This window comes from Eleginops maclovinus, chromosome 15, assembly GCF_036324505.1.
Source record: "Eleginops maclovinus isolate JMC-PN-2008 ecotype Puerto Natales chromosome 15, JC_Emac_rtc_rv5, whole genome shotgun sequence".
NCBI classification, from domain to species: Eukaryota; Metazoa; Chordata; class Actinopteri; order Perciformes; family Eleginopidae; genus Eleginops; species Eleginops maclovinus.
The window spans coordinates 7260505-7287354 of record NC_086363.1 but is presented as its reverse complement, the minus strand read 5'-3'; the positions used below and the strand labels follow the sequence as shown (position 1 = coordinate 7287354).

Sequence of the window (26850 nt, the reverse complement as noted above, 5' to 3'; positions counted from 1 at the left end):
CCCAAGTTGCTCAGTGCCCCTCACACAGGGTTTTTCATGCTGGCAGTGCCCTCATATAACTGTACGTCAGACAGCCTAGCTGTTGCTATCACCCAAAAATATCATCCAGTTACTTAAACCAGAATCTAATCCTTTAATCAGTGTTTTATTTGATATAATAAAATGCAATGTAATCTAAATCTGTTCAAAGAAAAAGTTTATCACCCACTCATCTACTTAAAATTAAAGACTTCAATTTCTTAAAAGCATAATAAAGAAATAGAGAGTTTGATGTTGTTATTTTTATTAGACACAAGATGAGGGGAAAAGAAATCATGGACTCAAACCAAAAGGACTTATTATAGTTTCTGGTGTGATGCTTATGGAGTGTCTATAATTTGCATGGTTCACAATCTCACACAAAACAAAATGCCTTTGCTGCCACTTCTGTATAAAGTTTCTAAACCACAGTAAATGCATGTGTTTGACTTCTTATTTAAACACTTTATTCATGATTTTGCCTGCTGGTATAAAAAAACCGTCCTCAAAGCCATGTTTCTTGTTACATATGCATGACTAATGTGGGTTAAAAAGTATTGTCATGTTCTCCCCCCTGCCAGTGCTGCAGTGTTTTATATCCATTGTGATTCGTTATATGTTGCGTTATGATACAAAACCTTTAAAAAGTCCCCTGGATACGAAAACTGCACTGTTTGCCAGACGCTTTGATTCCACTATCTACAGACTGCTTAGTAAACATGGGGAAGCGGCGGCAGAGAGCTGTACTGATACAGACAGATAACACAGGGTGACTGCTGCGTGATACTGTCGGATCAGAGCCAACTCAGGACACGCTGAGTATCATTAACTCCATTCTAACCTAAGAGGCGTTTTACAAATGTCAACATGTGCATCATCACCTGCACGATAAACCTCTGCAGGGATTATCATGTTTGTGTAATGTGGAACAATGGTAAATACAATGAGGACCAGCGGTGCAACAGAACTGAGTCAATTTACTCAAGTGAAGTAGAAGATATGTGTTCTTTACATTGTTTATATTGAATGCTACATTTGACTTTTACTCCTTAACATTCAGCTCAAAATACTTTTAACTCCCCTAAATTCATTTGAAACTTAGTCATGTTAGAAAAACCCTTCAAAACATGATTGCTTTATAGAATATGATATAATTCAGATATATCTAATAAAACCTGTGGACCCCGTGGTCAACAACAATTCCATTGGTAAACAAATGCACAAAGAGAAAGAAGTTAGAAGAGAAAATGTTTGTATGACTAGTATATATTTTCATTATAAACCAGATGGCGATATTTTTGGTTTCTTGACAGTAAAATCCCTGTCGTTATAAACTAGAAATAATTCAAATTAGCTGCACCTGTCCCAGTTCCGAGAATATAATTCCGCTTAAGTATTCATTTGTTAATTAATGCTGATAATACAAATGTATGATAGTTTGATACTTTAAGGGGCAAAATTAGTGATTTTGATACTCAACTCAAATACTGCTTTTCAATGCAAGAGTCCTGTTTGCTATGGTGTCTTTTTTATTGCTGCTTTCACTGAGGTAAACTACTTCAATCCTAAATGTGCTTGTTTGGATGTAGTATTGGATTGTTAATGTATAATTATGAATGGTAATAGGCTTTTTTTCTGCTGCAGTAAATTCAGATTTGCAGAAATGCTCACTTGTTATATTTCCTTACTACTTTTCTTCCTCTCTTTTATCTTCATTGTGCAGACAGTCTCATGACACTGTGGATAATCAATGTCTGCCTGGCTCAACACTGACCGCTCACTTCTACCTGACCACTGTGGCACTTCTGTGGAGGCTTTATGTCTCATTAGCACTGATCTGTATGGGAGTGGGATGCAGTGGGCCTCCCTGATGATCATTTTGGGGTCTGTCGCTCCGCTGCCGCTCGTCAAAGCCACTTATGTCCCTGTAACTGTTCCAGCCCCCAACATAGCAAGCGCTATCCACTTCCAGATCGAAGGAATGTTCTGCGTTTGGCTTTAGGCTGATTTAGAAATGCAGGATAATAGGAGCATGCAGTCAAGTTAACATCCACTCAGTCACATGTTTGCACACAAACACATGTATACGCATGTACATAAATACACACAATAAAGCAAGCATAAATAGATGATACAGTACATGCACAAACTGAATGCACGAGCACTGTACACACACAAACACAAACATGTCCTCCCCCGGCCTGTGGTTTCGTTACTTGGCCTGTTTTCCAAAATGAGCAACTGCTTCTTTGTTGGTCTGAAAACTGCAAAATAAGCAAAGCTCTGCATGAGGACTCGCTGCCAAGTTTGCCGGCTTCACAAAGTCGTAAACTGTGTACACTACTGTTGTCGTGTCACTCTGCGCTCACGGCAAAAACTACTCTCAGCTCTGCGCTCCGCCAAAAACTACTCTTTTTGTGATCCATCGTTCTTGTTTTCGTCTGTATGCAGTGTGTGTGGGGGGTGTAGGAGGGCAGACTAATGCTTTCCAGTCTGTGGCTGGTTTCAGTTTTCCTCCTGCGGTGGACGAGGACAGAGGGAGAGAGGAAGGGAGAGAGGAGAATTAGTTTGTGTGTGGAGGGGCAGTGTAGGGGGTGGGAACCAAGTGCAGAATTCCCAGGGTATCTTGAGCTAGAATTATAGTTCTGCAGGATACATTTAAATGTCTCTGTGGATCCATGCAGAGAACTGAGTAACTATAGGTCTCAGAGGCTTGCAGAGGAGTCAATGTGCACACCTCATAAAAGAGATCACTTTATCTACGATGACATGTCATAAACAACAACAGTAGCCAGGGGCCAAGGCTTTTTATAAAACATAAGAAAAGAGGCCGTTCTCATTTAATTTAAGCAGCTTTCTTGATGTTTAATAGAATTCATTAGTAATATACATAAATTAATTTTCATATTTTGATTTGAGTCAATGCAATAGTTGAATTCAAGTCGCCCTGTGTGGTTTTTGACCTTTCACAGCACATGCACGACACCAAGGAAGTACACACATGTGGAAACTTTATAATGATGTTTTCAAGCTGTTTCAATGACTGACACTTTGCAGCCAAATAGTACCAAGAAATACAGCAACAAGGAATGAAAGGCAGAGAGGAATAAGACCGCAAGTTAGCAAACGTGGATCTAAATGATGTTGTATTGGAAGTGTTTAGAAAAACAGCTTCTTGTATGTTTGTTGAAAAGGAAAATGGTAGCAAAGAACTTAAACTTAAAATCAGAAACAATGTCATTGTGTACAAACATCTAAATGTCTTCCAATGGAGGTTATGAATCAAAATCTGTGTCCTACATTCTGATTGGTTCATCCAACTTCCTGTCAGGAAAACAGAGTGGTCACCCACATTCACACTATACGAAATAAATATAGTATGAGAAATTTCAATTCTTTATCCGTATCACAATAAAGTACATTTCCTGTTAGATCAAGCTCGGAAAAGCGTGTTAAATAATGAATACCATTATAAAAACCAACATTCCAATAAAGTCATAAAGCAGTCCTCCTCATTGATCTGCACCTCTGCGTCTTTAACTACAGATAATAAAGGAACCATTTTGTAAACTGTGTCTAAAGACTTTGGACAGATTTATATTTTTTACTCTCAATATACAGGGTCATGCAGCCCAGCTTTACTGTATAAATGCAGCCGTGCAGGAGCAACAGGCTCCAGCTCTTTACACACCACAGTCCCAGATCACCAATCTGAGCTCAATGAAATTCTCAGGTCATTTCCTGGAGCTGCTCTCTGACTTTCCTCCCTCCCTCCCTCTCTCTCTCACACACACTCATAGCCCCCTCCTCCTCCTTCCCTCCCCTCTCTACCTCAGTGACTGCTCACTCACACAGCAGTGGGCTGTGTAGGTGGACACTACATGTCCCTGCTCCTGTCTCGCTTTCTCCCTCTCTTTCTCTCGCTCCCTCCCTCCCTCACCACCTCATTCTCTCTCTCTCGCTCTCTCCTGCTGTCACATTCCAGTTGTCTAAAGCCGGGTTTAACTTTCTCTCTCCCTGAGAGCAGGAAGGAAGGGAAAACTTAAAGAGGAGAAGCATTTAGGAAAGCCTTATTCTCTCTGGATGGGAAGAAGAAAAGAAGAGGAAACTCTTTACAAACTCTGATTGGCTTAAACAGGAGGAGAGTCACCATAGAGGAGAAAACCTTTTTAATGAAGTTATCCTTTTTCTGAATACTCCCTCTCTTCTTCTTTATTTTCCTTTTTTGGGCTGTGCTCTCTCATGGTTAAACCCACAGCGGAGTATTCACGTGAGCGCTTGTTTTTACGGCAAAGCTAGTCACAGCTCTCCTGGCGGGACAGAGAGGAGGAGGAGGAGGTGGAGGCAGTGTTTGACAAGACAGAAACAAACACACGCTCAGGGAGAAAGTTACTGCCTGGTCTCTCGGAAGATTTTCCATTCAGCAATGAGTGGGTAAGTGTCACCTCGTCATATGCCTTGTATACATATACTGAGTTATTTTGTTTCTGTGCTGCAGTAGTTTGACTTTTGTGTTTTTTGAGAAGTGGGACCAACTCTCTTGGTCTGAATTGCTTTACACTTTGAATATTCAAAAATAATTTCTCTGCATATTAAGTCCACCATGAGGCTCTGTTTTTACCTTCTGTTGTTGTGGAGTTTAAATGCCTCACCTTGCGCTGCCCTCAGGAATGTCTTGCTGTTTTGATCCCACGCTGTTTGGGATATGAGAGCGTATGTGAGGATAAATTGGTGCCTATTATTTGGAAGATAAAGTATGTGTGGAGAACATGAAGAAACATGTGTTGAGAGGGAGACTAAGTGGACTGGACCCTGACAGGAAACTGTAGGTTTCACGTGTGGAGAGATGAGGTAACAACATTGTGAGATCACTTAGATACAGTACGCACAAAACAAGACTGATACCTGACAACACCACACTGTGTTGGTACCTCTAACAGTGAAACTCGTGTTTTATGTATTCTCCTCCTTTGTGTGTGTGTGTTTCCATACATGGTCATTGTGTTTTCCTAATGGGCCAGAGAGCAGGCTCTGCTGGCAGGAGATTGACTTCACTGTAATTAACCACCGGGTGCATAATACAGTAAAACCAACAGGGGCAGCGAGGCAGTCACACTATGCAAATACTGCTGCTGATGCAGAGCAGGCAGCAGCTTTCTATCATCCGTTCATCTGCTGATTATTTCCTTCATTCATTAATCAATCTAATGGTCCAAAAAATGTCAGAACATAATGAATTTTTTTTATTTTACAAGCCTGAGATGACATCTTCAGACCTGTTGTTTTTTCCCAAGTTTTGTCACGTCATGATACAAAAAAGAGGGTTTGAGTAACTAAATGATACATTAAAATAGCTGTCCATTCATTTAGTGCTGTTTGACTGACCATTAAAGTGACCAATAAATTCAGCATTTATTTTATTTTATTATTTGTGGTCTTACTGGTGAGAGGATATTTGATTGGGCTGGTTGATATAATTAAATCTATATCAGAAATATAATGGTTGCATTTACCTGTATCAACAACTATTTTTAACACCTGTTCCTACCACACTTCTTGTCTTACATTTTTACGTTTGTCTGGATTATAACTGTCAAAATGAAAATGAATAACAACATTTAGATGATAAAATATCAACAAGAGATTTGGTGATTTATTGTTTGAGTTTATTTTCATATACAAACCCTAAAGTTAGCTTAACCAAGATTATCAGCGTCGTCATCAGTCAGTAAAACGCAGCAGCATCTGGTGTTGAATATAAAACCCTGTTCATTGTTTAATCCACAAGCACAATTGTAGCAACGCCCAGCATTTCAACACGTGTTTTTCCACAGAGGCTTGCCCTCAGCTCAATCCAACTGGCGGCTTTACTCCAGGCGGTGCATGCTCACCACCTCAACACACGTCACCCCTCGTAAACAGGACGTAGGAACCAGGAGAGCCGCTTACACCAGACAATGGTGCAGTCAGTTCCTGGGCTCCAAAATGACAAAATTGCTTTGATGGCTTCCAAATGGTTGTGTGTTGTGAACATGTGTATACAGTAGGCGTGTGCTCCTGCCGGCCTGTTTGTGAAGACTGTAAGTGTGTGAGCCTATAAGTGTGTGAGCCTGTAAGTGTGCGCCTGCTTACACACCTACCAAGGTTTCCCTCTAATTGACACGTAGCTGTTTCGCTGTTGCCAGTTCACAGTGCCGGCCCGGTCCCTCCCAAACCACAAGGGACTCTTTGTTTGTAATTTATGAATTAGTGTGTGGTTTGGGTTACGAGGAGAGAGGGCAGGCCAGAGGCTGACGGCACAGGAACGTGGGATAAGCCCAGCCCGCTCCAGCGTCATTTTGATTAGCGGGATGTTAACTAGATTTTTATTTATTATTCCAGATTAGCAGTGTTGAAGTCTTCTGGAGATGAAGGAAGAGACTGTCATGACAGTAGGAATGATTTATGGGGAAGATGAATAGGCGCCTGTTCTCTCTTTTCCCTCCCACACACCGAGATGTGACATCATGTTTGACAATGCTGTGATAATCTATATGTCCTGCCATCAGATAAAGCCGGCTGCGCAGTTGTGAAAACAGAACGTTCAGAAACTCAGACCTTCCCTTCATCTTTATAACTTGGTATAGCTTTCCATCTCCCTGCTCACAGCGTTCTCCCTGCCATCCATTGGATTCCTTTTGCCATTTTTCATCAAGTGGTTTTATTTACTTTGTCTAGTCTGAATGGAACCTGGCGCTGTTCTAAGCTCTGGCCTGGTTCTCTCACAGAAAAGCGAAGCCCTCTTTCCTTTCCAACCCCCATCTTTTCTCTCTACCCTTGATTTGATTTGTATCCTTTCCTTCTCTGTTCTCTGTTTTTGAAACTCAGCATGCATTCCTAATGGCTTCAACTCTCCTAGAGGGCTGTTTTCTTTTTTCCCTTCCTTCCTACTGCCCTTCCTTCCCTCCTTCCTTCCGTCCTTCCTTCCAGAACAAGCCCTACTCTGAAAAAATATATTCTGAGGCGTTGGGTTCTCCTGATAGCCAAAGCAGATGTGGCCCCCCCCCCTAAAAATAACTTTCTGGCATTCTTCAGGACCAACATGCAGCTGCTTGCAGGGGGTGCCGGGGTTCTCCTGTGCCCCATATCTCACCCTACACTCCCCCCGACACCACTTTAGTAATACCTATACATCCTCATACCATTATATGTATGGCCTTGCCCCCGGTTTGCCCCTCTATACTCCCCAGTCATAGCTGATGTCTGAATTATTATACACCACAATTCTCTGTTAACAAGCAGGCTTTAACACACCATGGTTCTGCTTCCAAGGAGCTCTTTACTTTATAGTTCATCTAGAAGAACTTTTCCTTTACTTATGGGCCAATCCTTTGTACTTTGAAAACGTCTTCCCCTGGAGGAGCAGTGTTTTATCACTCCTCTGATGTCTGTGTTATTGCCCAGACTGGTTCTGGATGGAGAGATTTGAAGTCTCATAGCTGTGGGGAGTCGTTCATCTCCCAGTGAGATTTTGGGGGTAAGTCCCGTGGATCCTGCTAGATTTAGAAAGGTCAGCGAGGTGGGAGAGGGAAAACACGGCGGAGGGTTGTTCACATGGGAGCACACACAGAAATGAACACCTGAGGATGCTAAACACACACTTGTACATTTACTGTGGTGTTGCTGTGAGGAAACATATGCTTTGAATGTGTCTTTGTTCATTTTGTTTGAGTTGAATGTTGAACCTCATAAATGGCTTTATTCAGCTGGCTTTCTGCCTTTTTAGTTGCCCTTTAATAAGCCATGCTCGCCCAGGGAAAATTAATTTTCTCTCCTGTGTGTGTGTGTGTGTGTGTGTGTGTGTGTGTGTGTGTGTGTTGGTTTTCCTGGATGTGCTGGCCGTAGAGGAGCATTCACAGTGGCCCAGTTAATTAAACCAGAGCATTGCACCATGAGGAGAGCAGAAAAGGGACAGTGTTGAGATGCATACCAACTGTGTGAGTTCATGTCAGTGTTTTGCCAAAGGTGCGTATGTTTGCTCACTTACCTGTCCGGCCATGTTTGTGTGTACCAGATGTGGGCCAAAAAGATGCATTGTGGTTGACTCTTGATATATACTGACAGTTTGGACAGTTTCAGAGTCAGTGAAGGAGTAAACTCTTCTCTGGCAGCTGCCCTAACTACACAAATATTTTCTGTAAGCATTAATAAAAACAGGCTTTTTCAGTATTATTTTTAGGTTCAAAAAGTGGCTAAAGTATCACAAGTAATTACAATTTAAAGACTGAATGTCTCATTAAACTAATGGTTTAGTTGTATTTTTGCCATTCAATGATTTGCTTTGTGAGTATGTGTCGGTTCCTGCCAATTTTTTATACTGTTGGATTTGATGGAAGAAGTAACGCTGCTGTTCTCCTTGTAGGGGGACTGGCATAGCATGTGGTGTGTTTTTGCAGCCCTCTCTTCCCCCTCGGCTCACCCTGCCTCACCCCCATTAAAGTCAATTTGCTCTGAGAAGCAAGGATTGCTATGAGTCCAGAAACACATGCTGCATGGGCTGAAGAAGGCAGAGAAACTTGATTTAGGGGAGGATTTAGTGGCAAAGTGGGGAAAAGAAAGGCCTGTTGGCTCACAAAGGAAGGTATAAGTTGGAAGGAGAGAGGGGGAGACATTTATATCATACATTTGAAGTAGTTTATCATCACAATATAGTTTAAATATATGACTCTTGTGGGCATGCTTTGGCCAACATTACAGTGCATTTTACGACCTATTATAATAGAGATAGAGACAAAAACAAGACTGAACAAAAGTGTAGGAGAGACCGAGCTCTCCTTTTGCTTCAACAGAGGGTTTATGCTTTGGCTAACATGACTTCTTATTAGAAGTCTGGAGACTTTCAAAAAGCCCAAACACTCCTCAACAATCCTCCGAGACTTCCAGTAAAGGTTGAAATGTTATGAAGCAGGATTACAGGGTGCCAATTTAACGAAGACACAAAGTCTCAATGAAGAGTCTCTGAGCGGAGGTTCCTATCTAAACATGTGTTTGAAGTCGGCCCACATTAAGGAGGTTTTGATATACAGTAAACATGTGTTTCTGGTTGTGTTGCCTTAGTTATTTTATCACAGGTTTTTAGAAATTAGCAGACATGCTTAATGATGTCTGTAGATTTTACGGCCCAGGGTGTTTGAATGAAGCATTAAATGGCTGGCTGCAGATGTTAGGCAGGTTTTCAGATGTTGGTCGGCTGAAGGAGGAACAACTGCTGTGAAGTAAATTTGTGTAAGTGATATTTAATGAAACCGTTTTTTATGGCTGAGTTTCCCATTGCTATCCAAAACTTCAAGATGTACAGGTAACATACAAACAACTTTATAAATTAAGAACAAAGCTTTAGGTTGGTTAACTCAGAATAACAGCTTGAAGTGCACTATGAAGTGAACTTAGAGTAGGTGAAAGCCAGTATTTCATATAACTTAAATAATATGTGGTATAAAGTATGTGTACATTTCTGTTAAAAATAGAAATATAAAAATACACATGTTCAGTTTAAATGTAATGGGAGAGTTTGGACTCGTAAGTACATCCTTATTAAGTCTGTGTTCATTTGAGCCGACGGCCCATTAATAAAATGCTGGAGTAGTTGCATCCAAATGAATCAATTGTCTTGCATCTTTTTGAGTTCCTGACTGAAAACTTTTCGAGACTTTCTCCACATTAGATGACCTGACATGGTGTTGGCATGAGAAGCTTGACTAGGATCTAATCTGAGATTAGAAATCCAGATAATCAGGGATACAGAGCTCAAGAAAACATGTGATGTGTTGCAACCTCAAGTGGTCAGTCCACTTATCAATGCTTCCTCTGTGGAGGGCCGGCCTTACTCAAGACAATTTTGATCTCTGATGTGGTTTTCAGGGTCAAAGGTTATCTCCCAGCAGCAGCTGATGGGTCAGTCTTTGGTACCTGGCAAAGGTCAGGGGGTTGATTTGGAGGAAGTAAACTTCACAGGTCATCAGTTGAATGTGTCTGGTAGTAGTATCAGTGATCTGGACTTTTCTTTCTCTGTCTGTTCTTTATTGGTATGTATGAGAAACTAAACATACATTTTAGACAGTATTTTGTGCCAGTTGTTCTCATAAAGTTTTGGGAAAGCAGCAGTAAAGTAAAATAGTCAGATGGGCAAACAACTGTGATCACACAATCAGACCATCAGGTTAGCCAAACATAGTTGAAAGAGAATAAAGCAGCCAAACATTTTTTCACGCCAAGCGAAATATCCACCAATGTGAACGCACCACTTTCCTCGACCTAGGGGGTTTCTATTTTTGCAATACTTCCAAATAAAGTGTTTTATATAATCTGGCAAAACAGTCAGCTTGTTATCTGACTACTCATGGTCCAGGCCATATTGGTCTCCTTTTATCAGTGTTTTTGCAATACCAACACCAACAAAGTAAGAACAAGTTGTTATTTTAGGCAAAGTTTCAGACTGTATTACCAGGAAGTTAACATTCTAGCTGGCACAGCTTCTAGTCTATATTTTGTTTGTGGAGTGGTTTATAAACAAAAGATGGAACTTTTTTAGATTTAGATTTTTTAGAATTGATGGAAGATGTATTTTAAAAGCAAGGCAAGCTTCGTCCTTATTGCTTCCTGTCTCTAGTTTTACTTATCATACAAAAAATGTAGTGCTATTGATCTCCGAATCTAGCTAGCTTTAAACATTTTATCAAGACATATGTGACCTTTCTTTACTATAACTCTACATTAGGCCTATATATTTGTAGTGTTGTTGTGAAACGCAGCACTTGACAGGAATGTTGCTCCCTGAAAAGCTTAAAATATATTCTCTCCCATTGGGATGTGTCCTAAATAGCCTGCAGGATCTGTCCGAGCCTAGCCCAGTACAGTACAGCCATGCTGGGCTGTTATTTAAAAAATCTCCCAGAGAACTCCATCACTCTGATCTCGAGCCAGAGCCCACTGATCTAGCCTCCAAACACCACCTCGCTCTTCCTTTAGCTTCCAACCAAGGATGAAGGGATGATGGAGGGAGAAATAGAGGGTTGAAGCATTCTCTCCGGCCATCTTTGGCATGCCTTTTTCTTCTTTGCTTCCCAGCAGGCCATCTGTTTCCTGTCTGCAACATGACACCAGCACCCAGTTGGGTTTAGCTACTCTTGAGGTGTGTGTGCAAGTGTGTGTGTGTGTGTGAGAGAGAGTTTGTGTGTGTGCGATTGTGGGCTTTATGATTAGCTGCTATACTAATACAGTTAGTCATTTATGTTGGTACTAAGTGGCCCATGCGCTCTCATGTGATCCAAGTGTGATGTAGTAGACATGCTTGGCCCGAAGTGTGTGGGAACCTCTGACTAGTGTATCATTCATTCATATTGAGTGGTCTCGGTGGCTGAAGTGATGTGGTTATGCATATTTTTCTGTCTCTTCCATCTACTGTAGATGAAGAAGAAAAAGAGAGAGGAAGGTAGTGTGTACTCCGCTATAAAGCATGGTAATAGTGGCTGTTTTGTCTAACCAGTGTTAGGTAGGCTTTGTAGGGGGCAGTCTCTGTTTGGATCTTGGCTTTTCTCCACTAATAACAGTAACAGAGCTGGCTGGATGACCCAGGATAATGTGCACTCTCTTCTTTCACTTGCACACCATTACAATGAAGGAGGGAAAGTGAAAGTCTATTGCTTTACTGTTGATTCAGTTACTGTTTAAGTTGGCTTATTGGAATTAAAAAGCTCAACCAACAAATTGGAAAACTAAGGCTAGCCTGTCCACTGCCACAGTTCTCACTGTGGGTCTTTCACTTTCTTTTCGGCTGTCCAACCTTGTCAGATGGGGTTTTCCACCCTTAGGGCCAAACTGAGAAGCTGGACGTGTCTCTCTCTGCCAGTGTGTTTGCTTTTTTTATCGACGTGCATAATGACGTCCGTCAGCTAAAGCCAAGCCAGACCTCCAAGTTATGTTTGTTTAGCCAGGCCCGCTGCATCCAGGCTATTCTGTAGCCAAACCAGCCAGATTTGGTCGATGCTACAAATGCATGCTTTTGTATTGCTTGAAATGCTTGAAATACAAACCGAGAAGTGGGAGAACATTGATTTCATGCAATGGGTAGTGTGAACAGTGAAGCTCTTTCAACATTCAAAATCGATTCCGAAGTTGTTTTTATTATGGATGAATAGCCTAAACGTAATATTAGTAAGTATGACAACAAAAAAATCAAGCACAGAGAGAAAAACTAGTAATGTTGAATCAAAGGTTACAATAACTACATGTGATTTCTTGCATGATAAAAGTACAAAGGCTTTATAAAGACCCACACACCCCCTCCTTTATAAATGTTACAGACCACATGCTTTATGTGTTAATCACAAGATTTCTACTAGTTCATTCAATAAAAGTCCTGTCAGGGTTAGCATGACAGTTGCCCTATAAAGGTCAGCGCTGAGGGAGTCATGGGTGGTCCGTTACCTTCTACCCTCACACTATCGGCATATTGTAGACCCGTATGAATCCTGAACCCAGAAACAAAACATAATATTTGTTAGTATTAATTCACATTTACAATAAAGTTTAGATTTTGGCAAATGCGCTTACTCGCTTTCTGGCCAAGAATTAGATGAGAAGATTGATACCACTCTCTGTCTCCAATCTGGAGATTATCTCAGTTTTGGATAATGACTGAAAATGAGGAAACCACAAAAGTGTATTTCCATGAACTATTGCTTTACATTTCTCAGCATGTTTCCTTCATTGTTGTCATTTCCAAGTGTCAGTTGTATTCCTCATGCAATGTGAAGTAAGTATTATACTTACAATTGGTATATTGGTGTGATACAAATATATCTGAACCTTTGGTTTATGTCCTCATCACATACGTGGAAAGTAATTTTCTCCTGCATCCTTCTCTTTCCATCCCTCCCACACTCACATCCTGTCTTCTTCTGTCTCTGGGTTAAAAAATATGAGCTTAAAAGGTGTTCTGCGTAATGTGTGGGAGTCAAAGTGTCAAGTGCTGACCTGCGGGGCATTGTAAAATATTGTGAGTCTGCCTTATATCAAATCTGCACAGAACCTCCCGCAGCATCGCAATGTGAAAAAAGACGCAAGAATTGTAGATCAAATTGCAATTTCTTACTCTTTAGGCCACAGTTTATACCGGAATGATTTACTGCACAGCTGGAGCGAAAATACTGCAAGCAGGGTTCGGGGTGAGATCTTCTCAGCTGCGATAAGGGGCTGATTCCTGTTGGGCAGAGCGTTATTTATTGCCGTATTCAGGGTTTAAGTGATAAAGATTAGTGGTTCAAACTACTCCATCCCAACTACATTTCTGACGGGTTAACATTCATCTTATTAACATCTGTTTTTAGGATTCACATGTTGATGTATTACACAATCTCTTCTTCTTCAAAGCACAAGGATATTTTAAAATGAAAAAAAAATAATGTTTCACTGTCAATGTGTCAACACAAATACTGTAGATGATTTAGGCAATTATTAAGCAAACTCTTCTTGACCTCTTTTCGTCCGTCAGGGAGAACACGACGCAGCCAACCCATGCATGTTGCTTGGAGGCCATACAGTAACAGCTCTAAAGGAGGATCATACATTAGATGCAGTGCTTTTGAGATATATTTCCATCTTTTTCATTTCTGTTTCATTTAGCTGCCACACTGAATTGAGCCCATGTTTGGGATGGCTTTGCTTTTTTTTGGCCATTTCAGGCATACTAAGAAATAACTTTATCTCATAACGAGTTGCTCTAACATTCTGGGATTTGCTGAATGAAATCAACAGATTTTAACAAAATATATGTTTGAAATCACTTTTAATTCTTGGAGTGGTGTTGCTCAAGTGAGTTGTTGGTCCGATACAAATGTCTCAGTGATCACAAACCAAACACTTCTATTTCCAGAAGAAACTTAGAGGGAACCCAGTTTAAAGGCCCTAACAGGTGCAAGGTTTGAGTAAACTCTCATGGGTGCTGAATTTGAGAGGTGGGCCAACAGTTCTATGCGCGTTTACCCTCCCCTACAGCCATGGCTGCACGTTAGACGCGTGTGTGTGTTTCCTTGTGCTTATACAGGATATCCAATATAGACTTGCGGACATTAGAGGTAGTTTGTAGTGCTGTAACTCTGTTAGCTCAGTTTCATTATCTAATCATAGCCGTGCGGTTACACACTGCAGGACCTCTGCTGTTCCTCCGGCACTTCAGCCAGGGCAGCAGGTGTTTATTTTAAAGACGGGTGTAAAAGTGTCTTTGGCAGACTCAGTTTCGATCACTCCTCTCCCTCTCTCTCTACTACTTAACCTTACAGACATGCATCTGAATCTGTTGTGGCTCAAGCTGTTTTAAGATCATGGTTTACAGGGGCAGAAGAAGAAGACAGGACACAGATTTGATGTAACAGGAAATATAGACAGCAGGTCAAACGGATAACCAAATGCACAGATAATCTTCGAGTAACTGAAACTAGTTTGTGTTTTTGTAGGAAAGTTAGAACATTAAAAGTAGTCGGTACTCCTGTGTGCCAAGAAACCCAAGACTGTAATGGGAGAAAGGAAAGGAAATATTTATGGAGTTACTTCCCCCGTGTGTCTTCCTATTCTCTTCACTCCCAATCAAAAACAGCTGCTCAGTGTAGCCTTTCTATTTTTGGAGCTGATTCTAATAATAGCCCCTAGTACAGTAATGTCAAAAGTCTGCTCTGATGGGACACATTTGGTCCAGTGTGTTGGGGCGGGCTATCAATCCTCAGGGGTTTTAATCTAAGGGAAGTTATAAAATGACTGCTTAACTGTGGACAGCATTCAACAAGTTTTGTCTAAATATAAAAAGTATGATTTCGACACTGTTGGCCTTATCAAAACCCGTGTCCAGGGCTGAAGTAGCAGACTTAACAAAAGTAAGACTGTAATATGCATGTGTGTGTGCACTTGTGGTGATAAGCCCGATGACAGACTCAGCCTAACCCAGACCTCAGCTTGATTATCTCTGACCAGGCCTTACCGCTAATATAGCGTAGCACCCTGTCAACACGTTGAAAAAAAAAACATGCCTCCTTTTCTTACACACATGCGAACACAACTCCCACTCATTGCTTAGGCTTTCATCGAGTCTTTCTCAGTGAACGAGGTAAGGTATAACTTAGTCTGAATGCTACTGGTTGTGATTCACTCTCATTTATCTCATTCATGTAATCACCTGAAAATGATAGGGCATAGAAGCACTTTATGATAGACAAGCGCAATATGAGGCAGGTGGTAGTGTTTTACCAAAATGATAAAGAAGCGATGGAGTGTGTATCAAATCATAGAGCATATAATGACACACAGATGCTGAGAGAAACTGTTATTTTGTTGTGGGTATGTCCTCTGTCATTCAGCACAATGCCTTCTAATCAAATCCAGTAATTGCTGGTGTTTACTGAAAAGACAATGCGTCATTTAGATGATCCTCTGAGGTCATTTTCTTGTAGTATATCTACTTTTATATTCCTGATGTGGTCCCACTTACTTCATGAACTCACTGTCAAGTGTGCGTACTGTTCATTTAATATGCTGTTGTTGGATTTTATTAATAAAACTTGTTAAACTCAATTACCTTTCTTTACCAGTACCAGGATGGCTATTAGCCTATATATAGTCTTTTTATGGATTCTGCAGGGGAGAGTGAAAAAGTCCTAATAGCTATCAATAAAGTATCACATTAATAGTATAAAGTGCAATCATAACACTCACGGACTCAAGGACCAAAACAAAAACATTAGGGGCCTATGTAATACACCAGGGATGCATGTTTTAAAGCCTGACTCATACTCTTGCCTCCCAACTAACTTCTTTTAATGAAGTTAGCTTTATCAAGGAGGCCCATTCAGCAAGGGGGTGCTGACTTCTCTCTCTCTACTTCACCGGATAGAGTGAAGCAGATCTTCTCTTTTTAAAGAGACCCTATTATGCTCACATTTCAGGTTCATGTTTGTATTTTGTGCTTCTACTGTGACATATTTACATGCTTTAAAGTTAAAAAGGTCTTTATTTTTCTCATACTTCCTGTGCTGCAGCAGCTCTTTTCACCCTCTGTCTGAAACCAGAGCCCAGACTTCTCTGACTGGTTAGCTGGCTGTGTTATGATTGATGTCCCGACCCCTAACCTACATCATGTACAATGTGTTGGAGCGCTAGCCAACAGAAACGTGAGTGTTATATAGTGACGTCACTATGTTAAGGAAATAAACAGTGGAGTCCAATGGGTTTGTTTCAGGCTGGGGGGGAGTATGTGGGAGAGAAACTCCATCTGGAGGGAACTTTGAGATTTCAGCCTTTGCAGACCATTTACATGCACCTATATAACAAAGAGCACTTTTAACCAACTGTTGTTCACTGAAACATTTTTGAGTCTTATGATTTATTTCCATTTTGAAATTGTGGAATACTCATTAAGTGTCATTTTACTAGTCTTTTGCTAAAATGTTGGGACAACTGATGTTAGATGGCTGCATTGTTTTGGTATCAATTCTATTGAGGCTGGTGTCAGCACTTAAATTAAGAATTTGATAAAGTTTGTATGGACACTTTAGGTATCAATACACCCACCCCTGTTAAACATTCTGGGAGTTTTGATGACAAGTTTTATGATAAAATATAGACAGAGAGTCAGTCGAGAAACTTTATCGTTTAATCATGGCCTCACTTCACACACCAGAGATTGGAATGGACATTAATCCATTTTATTTTCACTTTAGGGCTCCGTCAGTCACACCTTTTGATGTGATCCACCATGCAAGAGATTAAGCAAAAATGTTGACAGCCAACATTCATCTCCACCCTTGTAACTGTCAGACATTCACAAAGACAACAGTACCCACTGTATGCAAAATGTATGTACAGACCGGCTGGTATATTGACAGGGATGAACTGGGCTTTAAACTAATCCTAGTTTATCTTTCACCAAAACTCCATTCATTTCTCAAGTCCCTGCAGACTTCATGTGTTGATTTTATTAACTGCTGCGTATGACCAGTTGTTGCAGTCTGCTAAAGATAGCAGCATTGTTTAGATTAGCCGTGAAAAATGCTGGAACATGCTTGTTGAATGTTGCTGACTTTATTTCTGTCACGATTGTGTCTAGACCGGTCCCGTCACTATCTGTGCTCTCTCTGTTCCATGTCAGTGACAACAAATGACAATCGATGTCATTTGACGACCTCAGCAGCTATCCGACCCAGCATTCCATTACCTCACAACTCTGATATGAAGGAGTGAGTGTAGGCAGGCACTGAGGTTTGATGATTCAGCGTCAGTCACATCCTTGTTGACCCAGTGGAACATCAGATAATGATGAGGCAGTGCTGACTGAGCGAGAGTACCCGCCTCTCCCACGTCCAAGCGATAAAGATGTGGAAATACAAACAGCAGAGTGATCTGAGCGCGGCTTTTAATAAGCTGCAGAGTCAGAGTTCATCTGCGGACTCAGAGGTCATCTCTAGCGATGGCCAGTTATCTTTAACATTTATATTACAGTAAGGTCTACTTCAGATACAGCATATAGATGTGGAACTTTCTTATATTAACTAAAAACGTATAATTTCCCTTATTTTCAATATTGTATTATCCAACATTACCCATGTCTTTTTTTTTTTTTAAAGCATTGATTAGTGAAACCCCCCAGATTTCTCATTAATAATAAAAAGTTAGGACAAAAAAGGAGGGAAAATACAAATTTGCTGCTGATAAGGCATCCGAATCATTTTTTAGAAGTACATTAAGTTGACAAAATGGATAAACTTCAAAGAGTTATTATAATTTCAGATGAATTCTGATGCAACTTGTCTTAAATGAGCCAAAATATAGTCAAGATTAGTTGTGAGGAAATCCTGCTAGAGAAACAGTATGATACTTGTTTAGGTTTGATTGAATAATCTACGTGAGAATGGATGTGTTTTTCTGTGATCATCATGCTAAGCACTTCCTCATTATGCATATGTCCAACTGGTTCTAAGGTTGTGGCTCAGTGTTGAAGACATCAGTGGGTTTGTTGTCTGTGTGGGGTCTGTGGGGGGAGCGCCACAATTGAGTGATTTTTAGTCCCACATGTCAGCGGAGCCTTTATTCCTATCTCCGCATCTATGTTAATGGCACCAACTGTGTGCGGTGTGTGAGGAGTGTTTAAATAGCCAAAACAGCTGCGATTCTGGAGTCCAACTGATGGTTGTGGTGAAGTGAGAGTGATTACGTTCAGAGCCTTTGCTGTGACATCTGCATGTGAGCTACATTTGCATTTGTGGGTGTCTCACAGCAGAGGGATGTATGTTATCCATTAAAGTAAATGGGGAACATTTTTTGAATGTAGGGAAGGGGGCTGAGTGAGGCAGGGTGGGGGGTTGAGCTGTTCCACTCTCTCCATCCTGGAATGTACTCCCAACCTCCACTAGCCCAACTCTGGATGCTTTTAGACCGTGTCACCATCCAGCTATGTCCTGCCGTATTATATTAAGGAATATGTGAGTGAGCTCAAGCCGTTTTAGCAGACAGATCTTGTCACAAAAAGCTCCTGCCAGCTAAGGATTTTTGTTGGCCTTCACGATCCTCTCTGCCTGGATAACTTGAGACCACTGATTTGATTAAGCATGCATGCATCTGAGCCAAAGCTGAACTTTCCCTGAATCTCCAGGATTTGAGGCTTGCTTCTCTTACCTTTTTGGAAGAGTTTCCTTAGCCGGGCCTGCTAATTATTCAAACAGTTACCAATAAATACTGGCCTGAACTTCCTAGTGTATCCAGTTTTCCAGCAGTGGCATTAAGTGAGATCCAGAAGTGCTTTGGAGGGGGACTTAACGTCTTACTATGGGACATGTTGATGGCAGTTTGCCTACTGGAAACATTTTTCAACTCATTTTTATTGTTTATCTTTATACTCTCAAATGTATTTTACATATTTTATCATTTTAACCTCTTGATTTTTCCCTTAAAGTGTGACTTAATTACTAGTGAAGCATGGTATAATATCATCAGTATTTTCTACCTCTATTCCAACAGTTATGCATATTCAAGCCTTGGTGCTTTTATGGCTGCATAATTACATGAAACAATCAAGTGAATTAGATAAGATTTACGGGCTAAAACGTACAAAACGGGTCCTTTTTTAAGCAGCACATATAGGGATTTTCACTCTCTACTAGACACACACACACACACACACACACACACACACACACACACACACACACACACACACACACACACACACACAGTAGGTTATATTGCTCACACTAACATAAAAATAGAGCAGAAGCAGAAAAAGCCCTCACCTCAGATCCAGTCCCTCGGTAGAGTTCATATTACCAGGTCTGCTTCGTATACCCAAGACTGGAGTGAGTGTATTAATCATCTCCTATGACACACTCTCTGTCATGCAAACACACATTTATTTGGATATGTAGAACCCATTCATTTTCACAGTGTGAGGTCGGGGAAGTGCATTCATTTGTGGAAAGATAAACATGACGGTATTGCCTCGGCTTTGCTCGGGTCAGGGAGGCTTTTATCTCGTTTAACCATTCCACACACTCCAATACTCTGCCATCTTCATCTAACTAGTACACACTTGCATTTATATATTGAATATACAGTCCATATCTTGCATGTAAGAGTGTCAAATGTGCACAATAATCACACGCTTGAGTGTAATCGGCTGCTGTCAGCTGGATGCTGTTAGTGTTAGGCTGGGGGTTGGAAAAAAAGGAGAAGGGAGTGAGAGGAGGAGGAATGCAATCTCAACACCTTCAGCTTCTGCCCTATTCACCTTACATGTTGTTCTGCAGGAATGCCATTAGCTCAGTGAAAAATGGCTGTGTGTGTAGATGGATGTGCTCCTGAATGTGTCTGTTTGCCTGTCTGAGTGGGAAGCAGCAGTAAGAGCTGAAACTCATTTTGGTGAGTTCATGTTTGTCCACATTGACTTCAGTTTTTTGTTTTTTTCAAGGCACTTGTGTGTATCATGTAAATGTTGGATCTCCTACAACACTTTAATGTTGTAAAATAGGTAGGTACCGGCTGTGTGCTGATTGAAACCAGACGCTTTTGCTCTGACTTCTTACACACATGCTCACATATGCCAGCACATCGTCTCGATGCACCTTTCTGCTTTTCGAAAGTGCTATAATCCATTTAAGGTAAAATTAACCACGGTTTTGTTTAAGTTGGCATCTTAGCACTTGATTTATTCTCTACATGAATGGTAATGAAAATCTAAATTGGAACTAAACACTCTATCTTTATGTAGCTGTATGTGAATCTCATGTCCTTTCAGACATTGCTCACACACCCTGTTATTCACTGCAGTGTTGTGAATATATAGTACATCTCAACCTGACTGAGGTCAAGTTGCACATTATTCTTGCCTCACCCTGGATAGAATATACTGTAATTTAGATGAGTGTCACACCACATTAAGATGTAAGCTAGGAGTGCATCACAGGAAAGTCATAATGTAGGTTAAGCTGTCTTTATTTGGGCCAAAATATCAGAGCGGCAAAGCAGACGGAGCATTAGAGAATGCCCTTAAACATTGGCCCAGGTTTGATCTCATCTCAGATTTAGCATGGTTTAATATTTCATTATAACCCCTCTGGCTTAAAGAGCTTTGTCCCAACAGAGTTCTGCATCGGTCAGCACATGGCCCACGAACAGATACACATGGACATGCACATTCACACACACTTTGTCCTGCAGAGCCAGTGAAAACAAGGCTGGGCTCTGCCAGTGTAAACACAGTCCATTGTTATGGGCACTCTTTCCCGCCTCGTATCTTCGCTCCCCGTGGTGGTCCATAGCTCTGAGAGGTAGAGCGCTGGCACTAGTCCCATCTACCGCAGTTATATTAAGACTCATTTGCCATGCATTTATGTGACCATGTCATTATAATGCAGGCGGTAGAGTGTGATTTATGTCCTCCATTTCTCTCCCTTGCACTCGTCTTTCTCTCTTTTATTGGTTCAGTTTTTACGGCTTGGCTCCTTTAAGTGTGGTTTGTGGCCATTTGCTTCGAGAGGTTTCAGCTTTTTGACAATTATTTTTAGACAAGCGGCCGTCAATTTGCTATAATGTACCAGCTTCTGCCAACAAAGTCAGCCCATAGAGAAAAACATGGGAAATGTCTGTTTTTAAAGGGTAGATATCCTGATAATAAATAAAGGGTGTCGGTATGTGTGTCGATGCACATATCAGGTGGGGCTTTGAGTGTGCATGTGTGGCTGTATCTCAATTATGTCCCTTAATTTTGTAAAAATGTGAGTGTGTGTCATGGCATCTCTCAGCTGTGACCCTGGGCCACATGTGCAGCCGATTAGGGCCAATCAGAAGGCTGTAATCAGGGCGTGGCGTGGGGATGGTGGCAGCGTGGCAGTGGGGGAGTTTTAAGACCCATGATTAGTGTGTCAGGCTGATGAGGAAGGACAGGGGGGAGCTGCCAGGCCAAATCCCATTTCTTCAATTCCCTATTTCACCTCCACGTATGGGGGACTTTGTTTATTTAGTTTGTGCCAACCACGCTGGGATAAAACAGGGTTTCAAATTCTTGGTTTTTAACCTATTTAGGCAACAGATTGGTGTGGTGCGCCACATGAGATGATGCAATTACAGAAAGGTATTTAAATGTAACAGTATACGTTTCTACAGCTGGCAACTCACCTAACACCATATGAGTTCTCCTGATGCAGCACGGTGAACCCAGGCCAAGCAGGTTAAGGCAAAGACCAGAAATATTTAACTACTTCTATTCGTCTGGCATCAACCTCCTGCCCTTTTTGCTCATGGCAAAACTAAGAAGTTGGAACCACATTCAGCTGAGGTCTTTGAAGTCTGTGAGTTCTAGGTTACCATTTTGTTGATTGGCTCTCAGATTTTCTGCAGTAAGATAAGATCAAAAAGCTTCCTCCTCACATGTGCATTTACCAGACAGCTCTTTCTATGCAGTTGTCACAATTTAATATAGTACGGCAAAATCAATTAGAGAGTACCAGGGTGGGAATGTTTAAACGATAACTGTTGCCATTGGCTGCACATATCTAGTCAGTCAATGTTTTAAGGGACACATTACTACATTTTGAACCTTGTTAAGCAACTGGAGCATGCAGAGTCACAGAAGTTTCACTTTATACAGTTGACTGGCTTGACGTTTTGTACGTGTGTGATTGAAAAGCTCAAATCTGTTAAATGTCACTATTAAATGAAACATGTTTTTACTTTTTGGGTTAAAACTTCTGTAGTACTGATCACTGAAACAAGCTAAAGTTAGAAAAGACAGGTATAAATGACAAGAACAACATTAACAAGCTTTTCTTTAAGTCATATCACAAACCCTAAATCACAATGGCTGCAAATGTATCCCCTTGGTAACAAAACATATTAAAAAAACAACATGTAAGAGCATTATAATCAGACTAAATTTCAGTCAGCTTACAGCAACTTGTACAGCGTTATCAATATATCCTGTCATTCTCTAGTGTCAATTATTTCAATAGGCAATGCATGTCGTATCATAAAGTAATTGGTACCATAAATGTCAGTAGTTAAAAGTTCCTGCTCTGTCTTTTCATCATTGCATACAATTGGAAAAACCTTGTAATGTTTCCAGGGCATTAGTAGTATCCAGTGGAGGGGAGATTTGTGAGGTCTGCTGCGCTCCTTCCTGCCCTGTTATTGACTCTTGGATAACTGCCAAAATCAGTCTCTGGAAATCTGATCAGAGTGTTTATTCATCGGCCTTTAAACAAATGGTCCAATTTTACCATAAATCACATGTCACAGTTTCTATTAGTTCTCCTGCTAGCAAAACCAGACAGCTGATTGTTCCGCACTGCCTATTTGTTTGTCTGGCACAATGAAAATGCAAGAACGGCACAGGATAGACAGACCGCTGGACAGAAAGTCATCTTTTGGGCAGTAAATCAGCACTGGTCTGACTGGGCAGACACACACAGTGACCGGAGCGTGGCCCAGCGGCCAAAACCACATGTGAGCGGGCAGGAATGTGAGACCAGCTGCATTGTGGGTTTGTGTCTGTGGGGAAGGATTGCAGACTCTCTGACTCACAGGACACTGTGAGATTGGGGGATGTGGAGGGGTGAGGATGAAGATGAGGGGCGGGGGGGGGCAGCATAACTTTCGGGAATCAGAGAGCAAGTTCAGGAGGAGCGTAAATCACAGCCATCATGCTGTCTCATTTACAGCTCCTTACTCTCCCGTTACAACATCCTCTGAGATTTCACTCTTAAATGTCTTCAGAATCTCCTATGAAATATAGATGATACAGCTTTATCCACAGGAGAAGAGAACATCCCAAGTGACAAAAATATGTTATTGTAGGTATCATCTTGTATAAATATATAAGACTAAAGTCAACCCTTTTAATTCAGCATTACAAATGGTCGACCAATGCCTAGTTGTTGCAGTATCTTTGAATGCTTTATAGCCCTAAAATCTGTACAACCTAAGAGTAAAAGGTTATGTTAGTCCATACCATAATTAATGATAAAAGTATTGAATGAATTATAAATATAAACATCTGACATGTTTTTCCAAACAGACTTGGTGAATGTAATACAAAATCTAGTTAAATGTGGAACCATACACAACATGTTTTATAACATTCAATAAGTAGATTGAACTATGTACATTTTTAAGTGTTTGGGATATGGTCATTTTTATGTCATACAGTGTCATGAAGATGCAAAATGCTAAATTAAGATAATCATACAAATATTTTCAAAGGTGGTCAAAAACTAATAAGAGTACCAATAGTAATGTTTTAATGCTGAACAAATTGCCTAATCAATATTGGTCAGGCTTTATGCAGAACCAGAAATGGAAATGACTGGTATACATCTCTGTACAGACAGCTATCTAATAATCCTCTATTCGTCTTTTTTCGATTCCCTCACCCCCAAATCCCCTCCTTTGCTCCACCTTTCCTTCTCTTTGAAGTGCCAAAGAAGTTGCTCCAGGAGCAGGGACCCAGACCACCGGTGTACTCCCCTTCACCCAGCGCCCATGACCCCAACATAGTGGGAGACAGCCCTCCAGAGGGGAGCTTAGTCAAAAGCCCCGACGCTGTTCTAGGTAAGCAAAACGACATGAGCTTTTTCACTCTAACCCCCAGTCACCCTCAGTCACCCAGACACTCTCTCCCGGCCTCCCGTGGAGAGCAGTTAACGCTAAACAGTCCCAAGGCCTCCCAAGCACCAGCAGAAACAGTAATTCAGGTCTTAGGTTGGAGCGTATATGTATGTATATTTAAAGTCACACAGTTTCAACTGTTACCACGTGTATCCAAGCAGAGCCATCGGTTTGAACCATTTATGATCATTGGTCTTAAAAATATACGGCTTTCCAAGAGCCAATGATGTGACCGCAATCTAAATCAGTCTACTATACTGCCCTGCTCCCTGAGAGAGAAGAAAGATGAAGAACAAACGAAAGAACGAAAAAAAAAGAAGAAGCCATGCCAAGGAAAGGAAACTTAAACAAAGCTTTATTCATGAGGGATGATGGCTTCCGTCCAGCACACTAATTACTCTGCTCAGCTACCGGCACTGTACTGATTAGGAGGATAGATGGATGAATGAGGAGCTAAGAGAGGGAGCGCACAGGAGATGTGTGCTGGCAGTTCCTGACGCATGAATGGCTTCACTTCCTCGCACCAGGCTTCAAACACTCACCTGAGGCTCGTCTAGAAAAACCTGTTTTCATCTCCAGTAGGGGATGAAATGTCTGTAGGCGGAACGAGAAACATTTTACTGTAAATAAAGGCATCAGGATCTTCCCGTTTATTCACCTCATTTCTCTACGTTTATTTGAACTGGATAAGTGGAAAATAAACACACTCTACTTGACCATAATGTTGGCAGTTTACCATCATCCTGGACCAATTTTATAACATACTGTATGTCAAAGAAATATTTCCACATTTTGGGAATAGGGTTCGATGAGAGCAGTCATAATTTCCCTTCTTAAATTCTTGACCCTTCTCCTTTACCCTGATTTTTATGTGTTTCCCCATGTATGTATTTTTATTTAAAATGAGAATTTGAACTGAGAATTTGAGCGTACTGGGTCATTTTGTACAAATAGACCCACTCGTTAAAAAGCTTTAAGAAGTTGAAGTTGTAAACCACAACTTTTTATTGTCTCCATCTTTGGTCCTCACTGCTCGTTGCTGCAGTGTATTCTGCGCTGCGATTCCAAAAGATCATTTGGCCAATATAGAGATTTGATTTTCCTTTTTTGTCCTTTAAACCATGATGCCCAGTTCTCTTATGTCTGTATTAATTACTAACCGTCTTATTGCTAAAAACATAAATACTGTTTATCTCTCTGTATGAGGCACACACCATTTAAAGTTGTTCATATTATTGAATTATTTAGATTTTAGGTTAAAAAATCATGGACTATATGTTGTAAAATATGCATTTGATGTTCAAAGTATTCAATCAAAAGAGCCACCACTGCATTTACTACTACTGTAGCACTCTAAATGTTTCTGCCTGTTTTTAGAAATAGAGATTGCAGCATGTTGTTGGTTTCGATGTTAGCTCATGCACCAAAGCAGGGGGTCCAGGTGGAAGCCTTTACCTCCTCAGTAAGCAACTCCAGTCTAAACTGCATTTATCAGATAAAAACAGCCTGACGCACTTTAAGGGAGACTGCAATTAGAGGTCGTTGGTGTGTGTGACAGTTCACCAAAGTATGCTCACCTGCAATGACAAAAAATCCAGCATGTAAAAATGACACAGAGTTAAGGCTCGGATATTGAAGTGAATACATTTGTTTATTTTGGCTGTCGTAGCGTAACGGTTGTGTTTTTCAGTGAGGGGTTGCTTATTCAAGAAGCTAAAGTTTCAGTAGTTACATATTCCAAGTAAACACTTCTTCAGGTTAACAAGATGCGACAAAAGTCCCCAAAATCTGTTCTGTTCCTTTTCATCGGCTCTTGCATACACAACAAAGCCAGCATGTAAACACAGAAAGAAGTCATACTGTGATTAAAATCCAGAGCAGCTGTTGTTCTCTTCTATTAATAGATTGTTTTCTGAGATTTTTGGGAAGCTTTTGAAATGTTGCCAAAGTGCAAACTTTTCCCATGAGGCTCTTTAATGTCAAATAATAATCGTTTTCTTTAATGACATGAGTCAGTATGAGTTTGACAGAAGCGGATGTTGTGTGTATTATATTCTGAATCACACACAACTCTCTGAGAACATGTGTGCGCCTTCATGCGTGATGCATCTTTTATCAGAAGCCTGTGTCCTACATCGAAAACCACTGAGAGGCCGGGGATGACTCAGCAGTCTGAAGGCCATAGTCACCATACTTCAGAGACACCCCACACTCACTTTACTGTAAATGAGCTAACTCATGCTGTAATAATGTGACTCTCCATGAAGTCATGAACTATCTTAAACACATTCATTGTGTGTCATTGCATGTGGGCCAATAGTGTGTGTTTTCATGTTCTAACTTTATAAATGAACTATACCCTTAAAATGAAGTCTGCTTTGTGTTGTTAAACTAAACTTTTCTGCTTTTGCAGATAGGAAGAAGGTTAGGGAGACTAACCCCAACGACGAGAAGTTTTCAGAAGCAGGAGAAGGAGGAGGAGACGGTGGAGAAGAAAGTCCACCGCGGACCCGAGGCATGAATCCCGTCATCAACTCCACCTCTGGCCCTAACATGTCCCTCATCAGCAACGCACTGGCAGCCTACACTTTCATATCAGGTAGGGCAAAATATAAATAATCTTGTGGGACATCACATCACAAATTAAAGACCTTA

General features: G+C 40.9%; 1 protein-coding gene across 2 annotated transcripts in view; it reads left to right on the top strand.

Annotated features, from left to right (window-relative positions):
• The window catches only part of LOC134876941 (protein eva-1 homolog A), a 66140-nt gene that overhangs the window by 36166 nt on the left and 3124 nt on the right, over positions 1 to 26850 (top strand). The window contains exons 1-3 of one of the 2 annotated variants that reach the window (XM_063902217.1): positions 3885 to 4452; positions 24004 to 24138; positions 26609 to 26794. In XM_063902217.1, the coding sequence (XP_063758287.1) occupies positions 26713 to 26794 (82 nt within the window). In that variant the 5' untranslated portion in view covers positions 3885 to 4452; positions 24004 to 24138; positions 26609 to 26712. Of the gene's footprint in view, positions 1 to 3884; positions 4453 to 24003; positions 24139 to 26608; positions 26795 to 26850 lie in introns of those variants that run through there. The other variant, XM_063902216.1, reaches the window with a different exon arrangement.